Below are 18,060 nucleotides of genomic sequence, written 5' to 3'. Positions count from 1 at the left end.
TCTTTCATTTTCAACTCAGCCAGCCCCAGCCCTCTTCCAGAGACACTACTTCTCCTTTGGCTTCAGGAACACCACAATAGCCTACCTAACTGGCTGTTTTATAGTCTTTTGTAAATTCTCTCTCTAATCATAATCTATCCTGGAGTCCCTCAAGCCTCAGTCTTAGGCTCTTTTTATTTACACTCTCCTCATGTGGACTCAATCAGTTCCTAACTTTAAGTAACATCTTTATGCCATCAACTCACTTTTTGTCTCTAACAGAGACCTATTCTCTGAGCTGCAGGCTCAATCATAGCTACTGACTTCATTTCTCCATTTGAATGACTTATTGACATCTCAAACTCAGTATATTCAAAACAGAACCCTTGATTTTCTTTCTCAAAGCCCAGTCTTGCCCATCTCGGTAAGTGACACCACCATCAATTCAATTATGAAAGCCAAAAATCCTTGAGAGTCGCTTTCCTCACTACTTCCCACTGGTATCAATATACCCATAAATCTTGTCTGTTGAGCCTGCAAAACACATTTCAAATCAATTCATCTCCTTAAGGCTCCACTGCCTTATCTCTAGACCAATGGTTTCTACCTTGGCTGCAATCTTGGCTTCAACATTGGAGTAGCCCGTGAAACTTTAAAAAATCCTTATTCCTGGTCTTACCCCAAGGTATTCTGATTTAATTGGTCTGGGATAAAGCCTAGACATCAGGACTTTTAAAAGCTCACTGAGTGGTTATTTAATGTGCTGCCAAGGTTGAGAACCACTACCCTAGACCAAATCAGCATCATCTCTCCACAGCTGCTACAACTGCCTCTTCTAGCTTCCATTCTTACCACCTGCCCTCCATCAGCTCCCTATGATCCAATCTCCATGAGGCGGCTAAAAGATTTAAAAAATGTAAATCAGATCACATCGCCCCCTTGTGAGAAACTTTTAAGTATCCCTTTACACAAAAATATGTAATTCAAACTCCTTATGGCCTACAGAGTTCAAAGATCTCCAATCTCACCTCAAGCCACTCTTCTCCCTACTAGTTACATGTTACCCACACTGGTCTTCTCAGTTCTTAGAACACGGCAAGATTCCTCCCATCTTAGAAGCCTTACACTTGGCATTCTTCCGCCTGAAATACTTTACTCCTCACTCTTCACAAGGTGTTTCTCTCATCCTTTATGTCTCAGCTTAAACACCTCAGAGGAGCCTCCTATGACCACCCTACCTAACAGAAAATCTTTCACTCTACAATTCTTTTTTTTTAACCATTACACCCTATTTATTTCCTTTGTAAAATGTATAATTTATAATTATCTTGTTTACTTATTGTTTGTCTCTCCCACTAACATGAAAACTTCAAGAGAGCAGGTATTATGTCTTATTTTCCCCTGTATTTCTAGTACCCAGCAGTTCCTGGTGTTATAATACATATATACTTTCTATATCTGCCTTTCATCTAAACTTGATGAGAAAAATCTAAAGACCTTTTACAACTGTTCCTTAGGGGTCAGGGGTGACTCAAATAAACAAGTTCCTAAAGGAGATTCCACAAAGTAAGAATTCTGGTGAATCTCAGAACTATGGACATGACTGTATGGACACTGTCAGTAAAAGAAGGGAATGTTATATAAGTACTACAGGTTTCAGGATCAGAGTAATTTCTGTTGGGTAGGTCTAACTAGACTGAAAGCTCCTCAAGAGTAGGTTTTTGTACACCGTGCACCTTTTACAGTGCATATCACAGAATATGCACTCAAGGGCGCCCAGGTGGCTCAGTTGGTTAAACACCTGCCTTTGGCTCAGGTCATGATCCCCAGGGAGTCCCGCGTCAGGCTCCCTGCTCAGCTGGGAGTCTGCCTCTCCCTCTGCTGCTCCCCCTGCTTGTCCTCTCTCTCTCAAATGAATAAATAAAATCTTAAAAAAAAAGAATAGGTACTCAAAACATTTACTGCACATGTAAGGAGCTGTTTTTATTTTCTTCCCCGATTAGGCAAATTTCCACAAGCTTACGGTATGAAAGAAAATGAAGAAAACACTCATTCCTTCCTACTTCACAGGATCAAAATGCAATAGAATGGGAAGGTGTTTTGTAAATTATATCTTATATAAACACATGTGACACATTACATTATTGTTAGAAGAGACAACCTGAGGAATACTTTATTTTGAAATAAAATATAAACATACAAAGTCAAAATTAAAATTAGTTTGTTTTCCCCCCTTTCTGAGCATTGAGTCAACAGGATGTGAGACTAGATAGAATGGCAGATACAGGCAAAAATCTAGCTTGCTAGTAGCAAAAAGAGGAAATAAAATAAAAGATGAGTAACACTAAAGGAAAAGCCCTTTGGTATCTTTTCAAGTAGCCCTGGCCCCCTTCTGTTACAAACCCTCAGGGGCCCAGCACCACAACCTCCTGGCTTCCCAAGAGTCACACTCACGCTCCACGATGTCACTAATGTAATAACTGAAGATGTGGGCCAGTTTGTCCATGTCATGTTCCGACTTGCAGGTCAGGCTGAACCTGTCCATTAATGCTGTAAACCCTAGCCAACGAAACAAAAATTACGTTAGCTGCAAATCCTGAACTTTTAGGCTCGANCGCATCAGGCCAGTGTAAAGAAGCAGATCTCCTCCAGATGAGTAATATCACTACCCTTTACAAGTGTTCATACTCTGGGGCCAGGCTGGCTGCTGCCGCTTCTGGGAATCCAGAGAGCCACACCCCCTTCGTTTCCAGGAGCTACACATAAAGATTCACGCACAAGCACCCCTTTTCTCTCTAGCGAGGTACCCCGTTTCTGCCATACTCTCTTAAACTCCCTGGCCAAGGGAGAAACGGGATCTCGCCCCATGTGAGGGACGGAGAGACCAATGACGAGGGGGGGATGGATTAAAGCTTAATGGAGAACTCAGATAGTGAGCTCCTCGAGGGCAGGCACCTTCCGATCACTCATCTTCAGATCCACGACACAAACTCCACAAGTACTTGTTAAGCGAGCGACTCTGGAAGTAGCTGCTGGATCTCTAATTCCTAGAGCAGTGGCGGGCACACACTTAGGGACCCAAAGAAGGAATTAATTGAGCGAAAAAAAGAACGGGCTGAAGCAGTACGCGTACTGGGAGAAAACTTGGGTTCAGAGCCTGCCCAGTGGTCCCGCAAAAGTCACTTCCCTTTTCTGAAGTGAACTCGAGGGCTACGCCAGACCATCCTGGAAGGAGTCCTCCCGCTCTGAAACCGACCCTCCAGGTTTCCCGAAGAGGCGGCGGCAGGCAGTTAAGCCGCGCCTTTACTTGCCGCGGGGCCAGACCTGTAACTGCCGCCGCCTCTCGGAGCCCTGCCCCAACGGCCGCCCCTCGGGCAGGGCGGGAGAGCGACGCGCCTCCCTCACCCGTCACGTGAACGCCAAGGAGGACGCCCTGGGCCGTGGCAAGCTCGGGTTCCGATCCCCGGGGCTTCCTGAACACCAGCAGATCGGGAAGCAGCGCCGCCAACCGGGCCTCTACGGGCCACAGAGGCGACGCCGCCACCCGCTCGCCGGTCGCCATGGCGGCGGCGGCGTTGCCCGCCAAGCTACCGGAAACGGGGGGGGCCTCCGGGTAGCAGCCAATCCCCAACGACGGCCTTGGCGGGTCCCTCCCACCAACCAATCAGTGTGGGCCTCCTCGGGGCGGTGCCAATCCAGGGGGGCCGCGGGCCCCGCCCCGCCTGCCTCCTGCCCCCAGCTCCCTTACTTTGGCCTCTGGGAGGTGGAGAGGCAGTAGGACCCGGGCGGGCAAGCCTGGTCGAGTCAAGATGACGTTTAAAAGTCTTGAACCGTGAAGATGCTTCCGCAATAGGGCAGATTATCTCAGACAGGGTCAATAGAGGGGTCTGTCACCAGAGTGGAATGCTGGCTCACCTCCGTATTTCTAAGGGGAATGCTCCATTAGCATCTGACTAAAGCAACCTCAGCTTGGCTTTTTAATTTAACACCCTTAGGCTAAGACTATTTAGTGGTCAGTGCCTTAACTGTTAAGAGAATTTGTTTCTCTTACCCGCCAGGACAGGTCTATAGGGTGTCTCCTGAGACTGCTCCTGGGGTTGCTTTGCTCTAGCTCCAGCTCCTGGTTCCCTGTATGGTAAAGGCCTATGTCAGTTGATCAGATTCTTGGAGAATTCACCTTAGTAACGGTATGAGTGCGTTGTGGATTTTTAACAATCAGGAAAGCAGCCGTGTTTTGTTTTTCTGCAGAAATAAAAAACAAAATCTAAAAATTACAGCTTCACTATCTTTAGTTCTATAATACCCAATCAATGCTGTTTCGGGGATAACTGATGTAAAAATGTTGGGGTTTGGGAGCCAACAGCCAAGAAAGAATTCTTGAGGTGTCTTCGGTGCAAAGCAGGTGGTTTTATTAAAGCACAGGGACAGGACCTTGGGCAGAAAGAGCTGCCCTGGGTTGTGAGCAGTGACTGATTATATCATGTTGGGAGGGGGTTAGGGATAGTATAAATCTCTAAGGAATCTGGAAGCAAGGTTTACAGGCCCTCGAGAAGCCATTTATTACACTCTACTAAAATCTTAGTTATGAAACCCTTCAGATGTAATCAGTGGGCCATATGCTTGGAGGATGATTGCCAACATATATCTTGGGAAGTTGAGATAAAGGAAGCTTCCAAAGGAATTTTTTTAATATGTTAAAGGAGACTTCCAGGATCCTGGAGTTGGGGCTAATGTCAAGCTTAGGTTGCCTTTTGCCCTTAGCAAAGTATTTAAACATCTAGGCAGTTGAGTTCCTAGAGGAAGGTCACTCTGCCTGTCTCAAGTACTGGTCAATGGACTGTAAGTTGTAAGGAAGTTTAATTTTTTTCTGTATTTCTTTTACCTTTGTTCTCCACATCAATAACTAAAAGGCTTATTTTGCTTATGGAATTACTTCATCGAATTTTGGTTAACACTTCCAGTAGTAAGATGAAATATACAATCTGCACAGGTGGCAGAGAATACCTCCTCAGCAGGATGGAGGGCCAAAGGGAAGAAAAGGAGAGTAAGGGGAGACATACGACTAAGAGGCCTGGACACTACAAGTTTGACATTCTGTCTACAGAGCTCCCATGTCTGTCTACAAAGATCACAATTTCAACATTATAAACACAACCTAGAACCCAAGGAATGTCAAAATTCAAATCACTTTATAGTATTTTTACAAATTTATTTTAAAAAATAACAATTGCAATGACATCAATGATCGATCATCTGTACTCCCCCTACTGCTGGGAGAAAAACCTATACTGTTGAGTCCCAAAGGAAAATCAAGACATTATTATCAGGCACCCAACAGCCAGAAAAAGCTCTGTTGGTCCAGTGGTATAGACACTGACATGTTCAATGTACCAGTGCAATTAAAATATATATTTACAATTATCTTGCCAAAAAGAGCACTCAAGAAGTGAAATAACTATGCATTAAACCAATTATTCACTCATCCGTTCACTCTTTCTGCATCTATAAAGTCATCACTACAGTCACAAGGACAAATAAAAGAACTAGTAACAAAGGAAAAAATCCAAACCTCAACCCCCCACTTTGTGGGTTATTATGTGCTAAAATGGCCACAATAAAAGGGCCATGAGCTATCTGAAATGCAGGTGACAAAACGACAACTGAAGCATTTCTTTCAAACAAAACACAACTCAAACTCATGGAAAAAAAACTGCAACAATATGAGGTTGATATTACTATGTACAAACTTACACAAATAAATAGTATTTTAGAACTGCTGTTGGCTTAGATCTGAGGACTTTCTTTCTGAGCTCTGCATCTTAAAGACTCCTAAACAAACCAAGGGATAGAAATTCCTCACTGTTTTTAGTGAACTATTATCTGAAAATCTTGGGGCTTACTGAATTAAATCAATGTCTCAAAAAGTCAAGAGCCAGAAGTTTCTGGTGAACCTACCAAAGGGTATGGCTTCTCCTGACATCTGGAAGCCAGGACAGGTGACTACACATACCAGGGACTAGAGATACTTTACTTTCTGCTTTCTTTGCATAGCTCTGTACCTCTATTTCCACCATTACAATTATTTCCCTTTGTGATGTTTTCTTCAGAGGGTTTCTTTTTTTTTTTAACCTCTTAGTTCAATCAGAGTGAAATAAAAGAAAGTGTCAATTTTCTTACTCTTGGTATTTAAATCAAACCCAAATGATCTTCGAAAGAATTAAGTCTTCTTTGTTTCTAGAGAAGGCAGCAACTCTTTTCTGCAATATCATCTTAGTTTCCCCCAGGTTCAACATCTAGCAAAGAAACAGGTTTCTGAGGCACAGTCCATTCTGGAAAATGTGGCCCAATTCTTGACCCTGCCAGCATCACCATTACCAGTTGCCAGCTTATCCCCAGAATGTGGATGCAATGTAAAAACCTTTCTGCTGTACAAGGCCTATGTAGAAAAGGGGAGACATGGAAACTGGCACTGAACAATCAGCTGCCAGGGGAACAAAGAGAATGTTCGCTCTCTAGGGCCAGCACAAAACAAAGTGCTGCAGGAGTGAAGCCAACATTCACCTTAAACTCAAGCAGGTTAAGCTGGAATATATCCAGGACAGTGTGATGAACAATGCTTTCCAGACAGAAATTGTCAAAGAGCAGTTCTCAGACTTCTCCCTTTCCATGCTTGTTAAAAGATTATAGTATAAATGTAAATTATTCTTTTCACCTTAATGATCCATCCCAGGTATCCATCCACTGGAGAATCATGCTATGTGACAACACATAGGTATATATGCTACTCTCTCTTCTGCTAGACTGCAACATGTGTGAATCCTTCTCTTCCCCAAATGCTGTCACAAAGCCTATGATTGAAAATCTCTAGGGGCACTGGTGTGACTCAGTCAGTTGAGCATCCAACTCTCGATCTCAGCTCAGGTCTTGATCTCAGGGATGTGAGTTCAAGCCCTGCACTGAACTCCATGCTGGGTATGGAGCCTACTTAAAAAAACAAAACAAAAACAGAAACTAGTCTGGCTCTCTGTTTAGGAGTTACTACAAATGTCCTCAGCACTTCAACACAGAAGTTGTTGTATGGTTTTGTTCTCTACTTAGGAAAGGCAGTTTCAAGGTCCAATACCCTCTCAATTGTCTTATAAGTAGCATAAGCAAAAACCATGGTCCAGATGATCTGTCAGCAAACAGACCACAACTTGTCAAAGCTTTAAAAAAAAGAGAGATTCAGCAATTTATATTTTTAGTGCTTGAGTCTTTTGTCACTCTATCCCCAGAGTTAGCTTTTCTTGGCTGGAGTCCAAAAATACCAACCTATCATCTGGGTAGACAGAGATTCCTATTATTACCACAGATTAGATGAATGTATCTCAGAGAATTTATTGTTTCCATGTCATGAGATGGGACTTCCTTGCCTGGAAGCCACCTCTGAATACAAAGTGTCCAGTGAGTCAGCCTGAGATCCCCCATCAGAGGGATGGATGCTGCTTAGATTCCATGGGAAGGAGTGGGCGTCGGCTTCCCTGATTTCAGTCTCCGTTGAGAAAGTTGTTCTCCCTTGCCAAGACGGCTGGCTGGCTTCAGAAGCCAAGATAAGTGCTGTGTGTGCACCTCCCTTGCACCATCCTAATCCATGAAATGTCAATGTCATCAACAGTCTGAAATAGGTCCTGTCTGAAAGGGCGAGACAAAGGCTTGCGACTTCAATATGCCAGACATCGCTGCAATTATAATACTGAGCCACTTATTAAAAACTAAGTGGTTTGTCCTGTAGAAAAGGGCAGCACATAATCGTCAGTGTCCCATTGGAAGAGGTGATCAATTTCCTGGAACAGTGGGAAACAGTGGCGAGGAACATGACCTTGATCTGCTCCATCACATGGCCTGGGGTTAGGACACTCGGATGATCTGTGTCATTGCTTCTTCATCTGCTTGGTTTGGATCCTAGAGACAAAGCATAATAGTAATTAAAATCCTTTGCGAAAGTAACAAGGAACTCAAGGCTCTCAATTCTCATCATCAAGGGGAATACATACAATTTTGCTAAGTAAACTGAAGCCCCAGAATGCATCTAAGTCTACCTACATGGATTAAAATGCAGCTCCATAAAGAAAGAAGAGATAACAAATCTTTGTGTAAAAGGACTGTTAAATCTGGCCTGGCATTCCACTTCCAAGGACTGCAGAGTTGACAGTTGTATCTCTTTCCTCAGAGAACCTATGTTGTGCTTTACCTTTCAAATTTAAGGGTCTTGAGGTGGCCAAGAGAAACCATGTCATGTTGTAATTTTGTGCCATGATTTTCGGATCATCATATTTAATGCACTCATTTTGTAGATAAACCCGAAGCCTGGATGGATGAAGTGATCTGCCTGGACTAGAGCTGAGAAAGTTAGCCAGCAGCCCAGTGAGAACTAATGCCCAAATCTCTTGGCTCCCATTTCACTATTTCTTAACCATTTCTCATTTCTTTTCCACTAAATTCTGCCTGCTCCCTCTCACTTAAAGCCTGCAGTGTTAAGACAAGGATCAGTCCTTGGAAGCTTTTTGCAGCACTCCACAATAACCGCCTTCAGTTCCTGCACACCAAGGCTCTGAAACTTCAACCGACGTGATCTAAGAAAAAGCTAAAAGATTTCTGTAGGTGGCAAGACTGCAGCGGGGTCTTGAACAATGAGTAAGAATAATAACCAGTATTTACTGAGCCCTGACCATGCACTAGATAATGTGCTAAGTAGGTGCCCAATGTAGCTTACTGCATGAAATCCCCACAGTGGTCCTATGAAGTATCAACAGCAGCCTACTTTACAGGTGAAGGAACTCAGGCCAAAGGAGCCTAAGTAACTTGACCAAGGACCTATTTGTTAGCACACCGAATTAGGAGAGTTCCTGGCATAATGCCCATAGATGGCACTCTACATCCACTGCATGAACAAGTAAGGAAGGAGGGGCTCCCAGACTACAGTTAGGAATTAATAGCATTGAGAGAGGAGTTTGTGCTCCTGTGTGGAAATACTGAGGATTCCTAGTCTGACACTGAAAGAGGTGGAGGCCAAGCTGCTTAGATGTCACAAAGAAACAGTTTGGGACCTGATGCAGTAAGAAATGAAAACCAGCATGCATCCTTGAGCAGCGGACCGACATGATTAAAAAAGCACTATATTATAAAGGCTGATTCGGCAGTAGTGCAGGTGGGACGTAATGGTCACGCAGAATGCAGCAACAGGAACAGGAGGAATCCATGAATTCAACAAACATCCACCAAGTGCTTGTTCTGGACTGGGCATTATGCTAAGTCCAATCAATACAACAGAGAACAAAACAATCCTCTACTCTCTACACAGCTTACAGTCTAGTGAAGGAGGCGTTGACTGCATAATTACACAAATAAAGCAAGCTGATTATTATGATGCTCAAAAGAAAAGGAAGATGTGAAAAAATAATGAGATGGAAGAGACCTACTCTGGCTCCAGCCTCAGTTTTAAACCAAGACCTAAAAGGTAAGAGTCATGCAAGAAATGGGAGTGAAAACCTTTACAGATTAGCGATTTTCAAGACAAAGGTCCTCTGGCAGGAGACAGATCAATGAACAGTACAGCAAGAGCATAAAGACCAAGAACAGAAGGAAATGAAGCCAGAGGTAGGCAAGAGCATGATCACACACGTGCCTTTTTGGCCATGGTAAGCACTCTGGATTTTAGTGTAAGTGCAGTGGAAAGGGTTTAAGCAGGACAGTAATGTGATCACATTTTAAGAAGACCACACGAAGATGTGAAGAATGGAAGAAAGGACACCAGTAGGCAGCTATTACATGAACTGAAGCAAAAAAGAGAATTTCTTCAGGCTGATGGCAGCTGGAAGGGAAAAATGTTAACTGATTCAGATTATTTTAGAGGTAAAACCAAGAGGACTTTTTCAAGAACTGGACAATTTAAGCTTTAGCAACTGGGTGGATGGACAGGTCACTTACTGAGATGAGTGGTTGAGGGATAAAAAATAAAATAAAAATCAAGAGCTCTGTTTTGGACACACTGACTCAGAAATGCCGATAAGTACAATCGGTGGAATCAGATGTAAGAACCAGTGAAATACAGCAGTTAAAAGTTCGTTCTGGAATTACACTGCCTTAGAATTTCAGGTGCACCATTTTATTAAGTATTTTACCTTGGGCAAACTACTTAACCTCTCTAAACCTCAGATTGAACTGTAAAATGGAAATAAGAATTCTTACCTCATGGGGCTTGAGGTTGCTCTAAAGATTCAATGAAAAAAAATGCTTACAAAAATGCTTAATGTAATGGCTGGCACATAGCAGTTAAGTGTTAGCTGCTGCTGATCGTGCTATTACACTAAGAGACAATAAAACTTTTTCTTTTAATATCAAGAAAAATGAGAATTACAAGAAGGAATTAATAGTAATAACTGGCAAAGATGAGGAGGAAAAAAGGCCACTGGACTGAACACCTTTAGTGCTTTAAGGCAAAAAGGAATCTAAGAGACGCAACATTGCATTCAACTTAAGAGAATTCTTTTGGTGTGAAAGTTAAGAAGAGGACTCTGAATGCTCTTCCCAAGAAAATACAAGGCAAAAAGAGAAGAATGAAATGTATCACCTACTTACCTGCATATGGGGACTATCCTTTTCCTTTGGAGAGAAAAACCGTCCACCTTCACCCCGCTTCCGAGCCATGGCATGACGGTGCCGAGACTCGTGCAGGTATTTCTAAAACCAGAGAAATACAGGTACTAGTTGGAACCAGCACAGTTACCTCGTGCACACATTCTACTCTCTGAAGTTCAGGAGAGCTGTCATCAGAGCCACCAGGGGCAATTATGACCTTGAATTATGGAGAAAGCTTTGGAGGAAACACTGGGCAGCAGCTGACCACATATCAACTATCATAAAAATGTGAATGCTAAATGAATAATAAATAAAAATTCCCCGAGAGTGTAGCAATGATCACTATCTACCCTTCCCCATACACATCCTCTCCTTCGCTTCAGTAACAGACCAAATTTTAGTTGAGCAAATGGCTGCTCAGTAAAAAAAAAAAAACAAAAAAAACCCCTGCATTTCCCTGCCTTGTTTGTAGATTTAAGTGTGGCCACATAATTAAGTTTTAGCTAATGAGATGTATGGAGCTTCTTGAAAGTCTCCTTGAATAAGAGTGCCTTTCTTGTTCCCTTTGTACTGAGGCTGGAGCCCAAGCAGTTGTCCTGGACTATGACTAGCCCACTACGGCTATCAGAACAGTGAGACTGGAGGAGAAAGCATCACATGAGCACTGACTGTGGAAATGGGCTACCAGCCTAAGACAATTTCTCTCTGGACTTCTCTTATGTAAGAAAAAAAGAAACACTTTTTTAAGCCCCTGTTACTGTTTTGTTATGGTAGTTGCAGCCACACAGAGCAATAATAAATGCTAACTTTCACGAAGATAACAGCTATTTACTTTCAATTGTATAGAAGCTGCTCAAGGAAACAAACCATATAAAAGGTAATTTCAAAAGTAGAACCCTGCCCTTTCTCTTCCTTCTTCTCATGTTATACGCACCCTTCTTTCCTTTGGAATTTTTCCTTCTGCCTCTAGTTTAGCCCGGGCTTGCCTCCTCTTTAATATACGGTGGTACTGTTTGGCATTCACATAGAGGGGCTCTTCTTCGAGCATCTCTGCCCCAGGGAGAGGGATTCTTTGGATAGCAGGTACAGAGCCAGCACCAGGCACCATCTACATGAAGAGAAAACCACAGCTTACGAAACAGTGGCATGCAGTATGGACACAGGAAACTGCTTCTTGGTCCCTGTTAAATTATTTTTTCGAAATTATGCTAAGTGAAATAAGTCAAGCAGAGAAAGACAATTATCATATGGTTTCACTCATTTACGGAACATAAGAAATAGCAGGAAGATTGGTAGGAGAAGGAAGGGAAGAATAAAGGGGGGTACACAGAAGGGGGAATGAACCACGAGAGACTATGGACTCTGGGAAACAAACTGAGGGCTTCGGGGGGGGGGGGACTGGGATAGGCCGGTGATGGGTATTAAGGAGAGCACATATTGCATGGAGTACTGGGTTATACGCAAACAATGAATCATGGAACACTACATCAAAAACTACTGATGTACTGTATGGTGACTAACATAACAAAAAATTAGAGAAAAAAATTTTTTTAAAAATTATTTTTTCTAAATGCTATAAAGAGTAGCTTTCATAGAGCACGTAGTTAAATGCAGATTCCTGGAGAACATTCACACTCAAGGTCTGCATTTTAAACCAAAATTCCAGGTGATTGTCATAGGGAGCCCAGGAGCTACAATGACAAAAACCATGTCCAAATTCTTACCCACGTATGGCTCCATTTCTAGAAAAATCTGCTGCCATCTAATGGTCAGGAACAGTAATCATAGACAATGAAATAGTACAAAGGTAGGCTGACCCAAATGCCTACAGTTAAATAATTTAACTAGCTACTCAACTTAGTAAATAATTCAAACCTAATTTTTCTAAACACACTAAAACTAAAAACACTCTACTAAGTGTATGAGGAAACCAGTAACAGGTTCCCACGTCCCGCTCCCTTCCCAACTATAACAACTTTGAACGGATGTGTTGTTTCTTCTGGTAGCTTCCTCCACCACTGTGTGCAGGCTTCTACTACTTGTTCTTAATTTACCCATTTTAGATATTATGTTCTGCCATCCATTTTGGACAGGAGGACTTAGCCTCCACTTATCCTACTACTCATCTCTCCTTCCCTATCTTCCCAATGTATTCATAGCATACATGTTTTGGTTTCTTTATTGATTACAATCTGATTTTGAGTTTCTCATTTCACTCACTGTGGGCAATAGATTGCCCACTTCCCAAAGATTAGTAGTCTATGCCTTCATTTTTGAATTCCGAATAAGATTATTCAAAAGCAGGTATTTCTACCTGTTTATCCTCTGCTACATCTCTAGCACCTAGAATAGTCCCCAGCACATAATAGGTGCTTAGAATGAATTATAACGCACTGTAATTTAGTTTCTTGTAAAAGCAGATCTCTGTAAGTGCCTTAAGGATCAATTCAATCCCAAGGGGCCAGCATTATCAACAAGCTTTATGAGAAAGACCTCAAATTCCAAGTCCAAAAAAATGTTCAATGACAAAGAGATATATGGAAAGATAAATGACAGAAACAGTGAGGTAAAGAATCCGTTTTCTTACCATGACCATCCCTCCTGAATTGACCACATTGCCTGCCACTGGTAGTGTCACAGTGACAGTCCCTTGCCCACTGCTGGTTGTGTTGGTGTTGGCTCCTGTCTGAACAATCTGTGCTCCTGCCAAACTGGCTGCTGGAATGGTGATCATGCCTGAAACAGGGACTGTAACTTTAAGAAAATAAAACATAAAACAAACAAAAAACAGGTACACAGAAAGAAGGGAACACAGTTAGTCCCTCTTCTGTCTGGCACACACTTACTTATCTTGGAAAAACATACTGAACAGCACAAAGGGAGAAGCATTCTACTACTCTCTGCCCCGTTTGCTGCATGTAAGCCAAGTACTCACTACCTTTGATATTCACTGTCTGGGTTCTAGTTCTGATAAAATTATCCTTGAAGTGGATACCTCCCTGGGTATTCCAGGAATAGCTTTCAATGGCTGGTGAGAAAGCTTGGAGGCCTCCTCTTCTAGAGGCCAGTCTGACTTCAGCTATACCACTGTTCTTGTATACATGAATAATCTGTTTAGGATGGAGATTTTATAAATTTATAATTTGTTTATCTTAAACTGACAATGACTCAACCTGTTGTAGAACTAAAACTTAAAATTAAACCAAACACTCCAGGCCCCCAAACTATCACCAGCACTACGTACGGATTTGTTCACCATTTTCTGTTTGAGCTCTGGCCTGGGCTCAATGTAGTTCAGGCCTTCTGAGTCATAGGAGAGCACACTTAATGCACTCACTGGAGCTTGTATATTGCTAAATTTTAATCATAAGTCAGACTTCTTTTTTTTTTTTTGGAGACAGCACACATATGTGTGAGTCGGGGCAGGCAGAGGGAGAGGGAAACAGAGAATCCTAAGCAGACTCCATGTCTAGCATGGACCCCAACCTGGGGCTTGATCTCACAACCCTGAGATCACGAACTGAGCTGAAATCAAGGACGCTTAACCGACTGAGCCACCCAGGTACCCCCTCACAAGTCAAACTTTTGCTCATGGACTCAGATGTCTTTTCCAGATTTAATTATTTGACAGAAGCTTCCAAAAGCTCTCAAGTTCAGCTTAAGCCATCTCTTCTCTGAAGTCCATTCTCCTCCCAAGTCAAACAGATTTCATCACTCCTATTATTATCTATTCCTAGAACATACCTCTATAAAGGCTCTGCACTGTATTTATTTGGTCACATATATATCTCCCTAATAGATTTAATAGATTAGAGGCTCTTCGAGAAGAAAATTTCTTAGTGAAGTGCTGCATACATAGTACAGATATAAGTCTTTTGGGCAAAAACTAATAATAAAGTGGACCAGAAAAAAACAAAACAAAAGAAAAAAAAACCTGTAAGTAGCAACGACACTAAATTCCAAGTCGACTTTTGATCTGTTTCTTCTATTACCAATAATGAAACTGTATTTCCAATCTTCTATTTAGAAACATTTTTCCCCTAGAAAGGCTCAAAAGATTCTATAATCCCTAAGACCAATCTTTCAACAACCACTGTAAGGAACGCCTACAAATGTTACCAAACCTGGTCACGTATGAATGACGAGAAAACAACAATTAACGGAGACTTAGAAACAATTTGTGTTGTTCAAAAATGTGCTGTGTGCAGGTCACCACGAAATTTGTGGGGCAGTCATTTGCTCAAAGGATAAAAAAGATGCCCCCCAGGTCCTGCAGAAACACACGGGCACACTTACCTTGCTGCAGAATGGTGCCGTCTGCATTCACTGGCTGATAGACAATGGTCTGCCCTTCAGCGGTCTGTGCCACTTGCTGTCCCTGGACAGCGATCTGCTGCTGGGTCTGAAGGACATAAATCGTGACAATAGAATACATTCCAAAGCTACCATAAAGGACCCCTTCTTTTTAAGAAAAGAAAATACAACATTTTTGGTGTTTTCTTCCCCATTTCTACGAGCGGTGAGAGATCTGGCTCAGCTGTCTGACCCTTCCCAATCGGCTGTGCTCTTGTGTTGACAGACCTAATAGGGATTACCTGGGTCTGGCCAGCAGTGACTGCCGTCTGGGGCTGCTGGATGATGATCTGCTGGGTCTGGCCCTGCTGGCCCTGCACCTGCACAGCCTGCCCACCCTGGATCTGAATCTGTCCAGGTGGGACCAACTGTATCTGTGCAAGAGAACACAAAGAAAGGTTAGTACCCCACTGGCATACTTTTGGTCCTGGAGTATTAGGTACCCAAATTCCTCTAGAAAGCAAGAAAGGCTCTAAAGAGGAAAAGACGACAGAATCTTGTTCTGCTCTCTATTATTATAAATTAGACGTAAGCTGTTTTCCATTCATGAAATAATGGGGGGAATTCTGGCTGCTGTCTAGATACAGGATGATTTTAAAGAATCAAAGTCAGTTTTAAAAAAGATGACAGATAACCATAAAGCATGTTCATTTAAAAACAAATTCTAAAATATTTTTTATAGCTAAAAGAATATTATATACATTCAAAATAATCCTTGAGAGAGAAAGGGAAGACTGGTCATGTTTTGATAAAAGTTGAAGCTGGGTGGTAGGGAGTCATCACACCATTCTCTTTGTTTTTGTCTATTTAATGTTTCCTATAATAAAATGTTGAAAAAAATGTTATTCTATAAATATGTATATACAAAAGCTTTAAACATATAGAAAAATTGAGACTATCATATTAGAAACCCATGCAGTCACCACTCAGATTTAACAAATTAGCGTTCTGCCATATTTGCTTAACATTCCCTTCCCATCTAAAAATTATTCACTGTATTAAAATGTGATCATTCTCACAGAGCATTTTACACATTTCTATCCATAAAAACCTATGGATAGGTTTTAGTTTGTAAGTTTCACATAAATAGTAATATACTGTATCTTTTTGCAATCTGCTCTTATTGGTCAGTGTTTTAAAAATTTAGCCAGTTTTAAAGTATTTTTAAAGTACTTAGTTCATCATTTTTAAAGTGTTTATTTGTAATCTCTATACCCAATGTGGGGGCTTGAACTCATGATCCTGAGATCGAGAGTCACATGCTCTTCCAACTGAACCAGCTGAGCACCCCAGAACTAGTTCACTCATTTTAACTGGTGATTAAATAATTATACTGTAATTTATTATTCATCCATTCCCCCTAACATCTGGGTTTTTCTCCAACAATTTTATTTTTACTAACAAATTTTACACACACACAAAAATTAATGAACATGTATCCTTGTGCAAATGTTAGGAGTTTAAGTATTTAGAAGAATCCTGTGTTGAAGGAGATGGTGTGTGGTATACAGCCTCTAAAATAGTTTCCAGCTGCCTTCTCGTAATCACTCCTTTATGTAATCTTCCCCATGAGTGTGCTGGACCTAGTGACTCACTTCTAACAAACAATCTGGCAAAAGTAGTGGGGCATCACTTTTGAGATTAGGTTACAGAAAGATCAACTTCCATCTTGCTGGCTTTTTCTCACTCTCCCTTACTTGCTCTGAGGGAAGACAGTTGTTGTGCCGTGTGCTACCCCACGGAGAGGCCCACAAGACAAGGACCTGATGCCCACCAAGAGCCACGTAAGTTGAGCTTTAAAGTGGATCCTTCCCCCTGTTGAACCTCACTTTGACTGCAGCCCACCAGTGTGCTGAGAGAAACACTGAGTCAGAGGACCCAGACAAGCTGTGCCAGAATTCCTGACCTACAGAAACTGTGAGGTAATAATCTGTTGTTTTAAACCATTAACTTTTAGAATAATTTGTTTGCAGCAAAAGATAATACAATGTGTCAGATTATACCCCATGCCTATTTTCCAACATCTTCATTAATGCTCAGTACTGACATTAATGTTTGCTGGTCTTCTGCTGATTTAATTTGCATTTTCAATTCGATTCCTGGGTTTGGACTGCTAAACCTCAGGTAACAATTCTGGATAGAGAAGGAACTTGTGCTATCCAAATCTATTTTTTTTCATTTCTCTTTTTAATGGCTATGGCTAATTTATTAGAGTGTCATTGTAAATGCGACAAGAAATTTGAAAAATATTTCTTATAAGCTTTTTATTACTGAAAAAACTAGTTAACACTTTAACTGCTGGGTGTATAGAATCCTGTTTTCACGTTAACAGCTACTGTACACATTTTTAAAAACAAAAGAGAATGCATTTAGGAAGGCCCCATAGCTCAAAACTTCCAGTATTTTATATACAAGTTCATACCTTAACAATAATCAAGGGTACAGAACAAATGGTTCTCCCACAACCTCTTTATCTCCCATCTCATTAGTTCTTTCATTTATTCCACCACCAGACATTTTTGACCTGGGCGTTATTTCAACACAGTAGAGTTATTCCCCCCTTCATTCTGTTACTGCAGTGTATTACACGCATCAATTTTTCTATGTGGAAGCATCACTGAACTCTAGGAATAAATCCCACTTACATATAGTGTGTAATTTTTAATATGCTCGGGATTTGGGCTTGCTAGTATTTGGGGGGGATTCTTGCATCCATGTTCATAACGCATATTGGTCTGTAACTTTTCTTGCAATGTCTGCTTGGTTTTGGTATCAGAATAATACTGGCCTCACCGAATGAATTAGGAAGTACTTTCCTCTCTAATTTTTGGGAAGAGTTTTAGTATTAGTCTTGCAAGTTTTTGGTAAAATACACCAGTGAAGCCATTAGTGCTTTTATTTGTTGGGAGATTTTTGATAATGGATTCAAGCTCCTTACTAATTATAAGCTCTATATTCTGGTTTCTCTTCCAATCAGATACATCTTTCACCTTTTACTTACTGCAAGTCTATTCGGATCTTCTATTTCTTTGTTAACTGAGTCTTGGTAGAGTAGGTTTTGTTTCTAGGAATTTGCTCTTCTTTTAGGTTATTCAATTTGTTGCATTTAGC

The 18,060-nt window shown here is 41.5% G+C and overlaps 2 protein-coding genes across 9 annotated transcripts in view; both read right to left on the bottom strand.

Annotated features, from left to right (window-relative positions):
* LOC103664172 (adenylate cyclase type 10-like) overlaps nucleotides 1–3,583 on the bottom strand; it is a 40,736-nt gene extending 37,153 nt beyond the window's left edge. The window contains exons 1-2 of the mRNA XM_040643431.1: nucleotides 3,385–3,583; nucleotides 2,434–2,538 (exon numbers count right to left, since the gene is read on the bottom strand). Of these exons, the coding sequence (XP_040499365.1) occupies nucleotides 2,434–2,538; nucleotides 3,385–3,541 (262 nt within the window). The 5' untranslated portion in view covers nucleotides 3,542–3,583. The remainder of the gene's footprint in view (nucleotides 1–2,433; nucleotides 2,539–3,384) is intronic.
* A 3,757-nt stretch (nucleotides 3,584–7,340) lies between these two features.
* NFYA (nuclear transcription factor Y subunit alpha) overlaps nucleotides 7,341–18,060 on the bottom strand; it is a 28,325-nt gene continuing 17,605 nt past the window's right edge. For 6 of the 8 annotated variants that reach the window (XM_040643443.1, XM_040643446.1, XM_040643445.1 and 3 more), the window contains 6 exons: nucleotides 15,192–15,323; nucleotides 14,893–14,998; nucleotides 13,184–13,350; nucleotides 11,531–11,704; nucleotides 10,597–10,698; nucleotides 7,341–7,920 (listed from right to left, as the gene is read on the bottom strand). In XM_040643443.1, the coding sequence (XP_040499377.1) occupies nucleotides 7,867–7,920; nucleotides 10,597–10,698; nucleotides 11,531–11,704; nucleotides 13,184–13,350; nucleotides 14,893–14,998; nucleotides 15,192–15,323 (735 nt within the window). In that variant the 3' untranslated portion in view covers nucleotides 7,341–7,866. The remainder of the gene's footprint in view (nucleotides 7,921–10,596; nucleotides 10,699–11,530; nucleotides 11,705–13,183; nucleotides 13,351–14,892; nucleotides 14,999–15,191; nucleotides 15,324–18,060) is intronic. The other 2 variants (XM_040643448.1, XM_040643450.1) reach the window with 1 other exon arrangement.

This window comes from Ursus maritimus, unplaced genomic scaffold (assembly GCF_017311325.1).
Source record: "Ursus maritimus isolate PB19 unplaced genomic scaffold, ASM1731132v1 scaffold_29, whole genome shotgun sequence".
Lineage (NCBI taxonomy): Eukaryota > Metazoa > Chordata > Mammalia > Carnivora > Ursidae > Ursus > Ursus maritimus.
The sequence above is the reverse complement of the archived record's forward strand: the minus strand, read 5'-3'. Positions and strand labels throughout refer to the sequence as shown.